Source organism: Brassica oleracea, unplaced genomic scaffold, assembly GCF_000695525.1.
Source record: "Brassica oleracea var. oleracea cultivar TO1000 unplaced genomic scaffold, BOL UnpScaffold00971, whole genome shotgun sequence".
Classification (NCBI taxonomy): Eukaryota; Viridiplantae; Streptophyta; class Magnoliopsida; order Brassicales; family Brassicaceae; genus Brassica; species Brassica oleracea.
Genome location: NW_013617560.1, coordinates 36492 through 41720, shown reverse-complemented (window position 1 = coordinate 41720; position 5229 = coordinate 36492). Strand labels below are relative to the sequence as shown.

The following is a 5229-nucleotide window of genomic DNA, read 5'->3' as shown; positions in this document are numbered from 1 at the left end:
CGGTGGTTCATAGGCGGAAGAGATCTCGTTCAACGATTGAACTCTCCTGCGGGGTGACAAGGCGGCGTAGAAATCCGATGGCGCGGAGGCTCTTTAGGTTCGGAGCTCCGGCGAATAGTTGTGACGGTGGAAAGCGTCGGTGGCTGTGCGTGGATTGGGCGACTAAGTTGAGGCGAGCGACACGTGGAGGGCGGATCATCCAGATCATAGCACGTGTTCTGCTCTGCTTCCTTTCCGCGCGTCCAGAGCAACCACGGCGCAGCGTTTGTGGGCCTTGGGCCATGTGTCTTATTTGGGCTTCGGCCGGTTTTTTCTGTTGCCCATGTCTTTCTTGGGTTTTGTGGGTTGTAAGCGAGTGGTCTTGGGCCTCGGCCGTGGGCTAGGCCCAGTGGTTCAATAAAATTTCAATTTGGGAAAAAAAAAAAAATCTAAATAACAGGAGTGATACATACTTTAATAAAAGTTGTGTGTTTTATGCGATTCTGTGGAGTACAATTAATAGGGCACATGTCAATCAAATTTGCAATTTGAATCAAAGGCCCTTTTAGGTTTTACTTGGAACTAATCAAAATGCTCCATTTATCCATTTCACAAAAGGACAATCTCTTTTTTTATTTATTCTCTAACTATTCTCTTGTATATCCGACCTAATATATATGCTACTTCGACCATTATAAATCATTTGTTAGAAATTAGTAAATTCAAGATTTTGTAGCCATAATCTTTTACACAAGGAGACAGAGCAAGAGAGAACTTGAACTGCCCTAACGCACTTGGATCAAAAAGTTAATATCCTTATATAAATCATCATGATGAATACAACGACTTATAAAAACAGTTTTAGATTGTTACAGAAAAATATTAAATGTACTAGTTTAGAACTTTAGATAATGTTATACATCTTTTTCAGCATATAATATGGTTGTTTCAGCTTTCATCACTTCGCCTGAACAGTCACTGTTCTAGTTTTTGTCTTTTCGGGGTTTTTACTTTAAAGGTATCTGATTCGTTTCAACAGCTCACCACTGATGCTATTATCACCAAAGCTCCCCAAGAATGTTTTCTTGGGTCCACTTTCTCAGGAAAAATGTACACAACCAAAATGGCACAAAAACGCAAGGAGATATAAACATTGATCTTGAAGAATCCATATATACCAGAGAAACAGCGATAATAAGCTATGAATTTAACTCAATCAATACGGTTCTTCTTCTAGTATTTAAACATATAATGTCAAACATATAAAACCATAACGACAAGAACCTAAACCTAACTACTATATACCACGATCCAATGCCTTTAGAATATGGTATCAATGGTTAGCTTTCTTTTGGGCGGCGATTTTTCTATGATTTGCTTCTCGTGCTCCATGAATGTAGAGCCTTTGTTTGCAAATAACCTTCTGAGGTTTATCACTGATAGCTCGTAAAAGTTTCCAACAGCAAGATCAGCCTGAACCAGATCATACCTGCATATTTGTTTAAAAAAAAAAATAAAGTTAGATGCTGGAAATGTATCTAGATCCTCAAAAACAGTAAACTAGATTACTTACGCTCTATGAGCACCGATTAATCCAATCGCCATCATAGTACAGTTATGAGCAGCTGTTATACCCCTTGGATCATCCTCAAACACAACACATTTGGAAGGTTTTCTATCCAACTGCACCAAAGTTTTAAAACTTTTCAACATTTTTTCAGAAAAATTGGTTAGTATTCATATTTGAATTATTAACAGTACCTTCACAGCAGCAGAAAGAAACCTATGAGCTATAGATTCCATACCATCTTCCTCGGAAACCACAGCCTGAAACGGAGGATGAAGACAAGTGTCAGCAGATATAAGCAAGCCATTTACCTGATAAAAAGTAAGATGATTCTCTAAAAGCTATTTATTACTGACCTGGAAATAGTTTTGAAGCCCCATCCGTTCAAGAGCATTCATCATGTTCTTTCGATCAAGATTTGAGACAACAGCACAGGGAATGCGAGCATTTGTGACAGCGTCGAGCCAATCTTTAAGTCCTTCCTTTGGTTCTGTGAGCTGGAAATGTCGATAGTGAAAATAACTCAGGGAACAAACATGCATTTCTAGTAATACAAACATTTGATAAAGAAAGTCCTTACCCTGAGAAGATTATCATAGTATATTTCTGATAGCTTGAGTTTCAATGTATCGATCTTGCTTTGCGTCTTTTCCCAAAACAAGACCTGAAACATTTGGAATCATCCATCAGTTAAATACATTTCCTTATGATAACATTCATATAAAATCTAGCAGAAACATAGAGCTCGTTATGGCTGACTAAAAAAATATCAAAACAATACCATGAGTGAAGGGATTGAATATACAAGAAATATTCATATCATTGGTTTGCTTAAACTATATATGCAAGAAAATGACTGCTATAAATCACCAACCTTACTAAGCACATGGTCAGCGCCAGCATAAAGCATCAGTCTTTGAATGTCATTCTCCTCCGCAATTTCTTTTCCTGCCAAACAATTTAAAGTACATATATCTACTTAGAGAACTTGACTATTAAATATCAGTAAGATATAATTTAATGCTTCTGACGTTTTTACATACTAGCAAAAGAGCCCAACACACCAGGTTATCTCACCAGAACAATTCATCTATCAGAAGTCTACTACGTAAATTAGGCAACTTGATACTGCAATGACCCATCCAAAGGTTTATATAGACAAAGGCTGGCTTAATTGTTTCAAATGAAGATTTTCATTTTGCAAAGTGGAAAAGCAAAAAGACGACTAAACACTAAAGGAAGTGAGTTGGATTGATGGAATCACACACTACTATAACATTAAGACGTCAAAAGAAAACGCAGAACCGACAATGACGGCCTAAATGCAGATAACCTAATGCTGAGTTCATTGCTATCTCTCGAGACATTCCTTAAAAGGCATGGGAAGTACTAAAAGCAGCTATTGCACGACATCTCTTTCCACTCACGTATATGCAAAAAGAAAATAGATTATAATTGGGTAAAAACAAAAGCAGGAGAGGATAAAAGCTTACCTTCTTCGGCAGCTAGCTGCTTCCAAGCATCCAACTTCAAACTTCGAGTATCAGCCTACAAAATAAGAACCATAAATGGAAAAATTGAGAAATTCCAACTTCTTCAGAACGCAAAACTAGTAACCATTGACCATGCAAACATCATCTAATAAAGCAATTACTTGCTACTTCAAAGACGATCCTCGTGCCATACAATACAAGAAGAAAAAGAAAGCTTATCTAAAACAGTCCCAAAACTAGTATGGCCATGCAAATCTATTTACAACTTTTGAGATTTACCAAATAATAGGGGGCACTCAGTATCATCTAAACAAACTAAAAACCAATAGACTTATAAGACAAAACCCTCATATACTCCACCAGGAGAGGAAAGCTATCGTAGCTACAACTACAAACACTTCCACTAACTAACTTGCAAAACATAAAGATGGAAGTCGAAACAATTACCACGACATTGTCCCAAGAGAAGATAAGTCCATAGGCTTCATCTGGTTTCATTGCGTAACGTATCCTTTGAAGAAACCCATCTTGCAGTTTCTCATTCCAGAAATCCTACAAGCAAACCACATGTTACCTACCTTACATAAGAAAAGACTTATAAACATATAAATAGCTCTTACCACATCGACTTTAAGAGGACCATCCTGCCTAAAAGTCTCAAACCCTTCTCCATACTCAGCTCCAATCGCCTAAGAATCCAACAAAGTGATCAACTTTTCCCTCTTCTCAACTACAAAAAAAAGCCATGAAAACTCACCTCTTGCACAAAGAGTTTGTTTGGCTTTAAAGAAAACCCATCAACGTCGCCGTTTTGAGCAGACCCAGAAGAACAACTCCTCACTACCATTCGCTGCTGCTTCACCAGCTTCGCTTCTTTGGGCACCTGATTACAAAAAGGCCAAAACTTTAAATCCCAATTCACATAATTGATAATTTTGAATCAAAAGCCTTGAACTTTAGATGCTTATACACACCAGTAAGCTGAGATTCGAGGGAGGGAAGCGAAGAGACGGTTCGGAAGAGATGAGGAGAGAGGAAGGGCGAGTTCTGCATGAGCAGTCCATGATAATGATGATCGGTTTAGCGTTTCTTCTAAATCACGAGATTGATTGGAGATATAATCTAGGGTTTGCAACACGGAAGTATCGAAAAAGCCTTTTGTTCTGGTTCATACGTTTGGAGCCAAGAGAACAACAACAAACGTCTGCTTCTGGTGGAAGAGAGACGGAGGATGATAACACACGACACATTATCCAGTGTAACATTTATCTTATATAAACAACAAAACTCATGATTTGGGCCCTATAAGGCCCATGTTCACAAAATTATGTCGTTTATTTGGTTGGCCCATAAACATCTCTGTTCAATTTATTTGATTGACCTATATCAAAGTGTTTATATTACGGAAAAAATAAATAATGGGTTTCTCTTATTAAGAAAATTAGAAATCCATTATATTATGAGAAACTATCTATCTGGATCAGATTTAAAATATACGAAAAATGATTCAATCTAATTACCTAAAAACATTTTTTTTATAAAATAATCATAAACAAAATTTGAACTTGATATACGTATTTCAAATCAAAATAATAATTTAAAATTGATTCAAAAATATACATATATTCAAAAATTAATTTTTACTAAGATATTTTCCAGTAACCATTATAAAAAATGTTTTCAATATATATAAAAAAATTACAATACAAAGCTCAATTTCAAACACCAACTTAAATTATGATTTTTATATTTTACATTAAATTTTAAAATATATAAGATATATGTGATTATTTATATAATGGTACATATAAAATACGATTAATTGTATGATGATACATATATGATACTCCCTCTGTTCCTTATAGATCCATTTTTTAGAAAAAAAATTTGTTTTAAAAAGATACATTTTTTACATTTTCAAGACATTAATTAATGAAAAATTGTACTTTTCAAAAAATACAATTGTGTTTAATAAAATTTCATTGGTTAAAAGTTACTGAAAATAGCTAATTAAGGAAAATAATGTATTGGAAGATACAATTTTAAATGTTTTCTTAAAAGTGTGAAAAAACTATAACATGGATCTTTTAGGAACGGAGGGAGTATATAATAGTAACATGAAAAATAAATATCAATATATCCCTTATATACTAAAGCACAAGTCACCTAGCCAACAAAATTTTGACATGT

The 5229-nt window shown here is 35.2% G+C and overlaps 1 protein-coding gene across 1 annotated transcript; it reads right to left on the bottom strand.

Moving 5' to 3' along the window:
* Nucleotides 1-1103: 1103 nt before the first annotated feature.
* On the bottom strand, nt 1104-4295 carry LOC106320596. Its single transcript, XM_013758978.1, has 11 exons — nt 4014-4295; nt 3797-3922; nt 3660-3728; nt 3487-3591; nt 3040-3094; nt 2421-2494; nt 2127-2210; nt 1903-2043; nt 1741-1806; nt 1553-1662; nt 1104-1468 (listed from the first exon to the last, which is right to left on the bottom strand). Exons 1-11 carry the CDS (start codon nt 4101-4103, stop codon nt 1300-1302), a joined length of 1089 nt encoding a protein of 362 aa, XP_013614432.1. The 5' UTR covers nt 4104-4295; the 3' UTR covers nt 1104-1299.
* Between the last annotated feature and the right edge of the window lie 934 nt (nt 4296-5229).

Excerpts from the sequence above, each read along its gene's own strand:
- LOC106320596 (XM_013758978.1), bottom strand. The coding sequence starts at position 4,103 with ATGGACTGCTCATGCAGAACTCGCCCTTCCTCTCTCCTCATCTCTTCC. Across the intron at positions 3,923-4,013 it reads CCTCGAATCTCAGCTTACTG|GTGCCCAAAGAAGCGAAGCT; the intron begins GTGTGTATAAGC and ends TTTTGTAATCAG. Across the intron at positions 1,807-1,902 it reads GGCTTCAAAACTATTTCCAG|GCTGTGGTTTCCGAGGAAGA; the intron begins GTCAGTAATAAA and ends CCTCCGTTTCAG.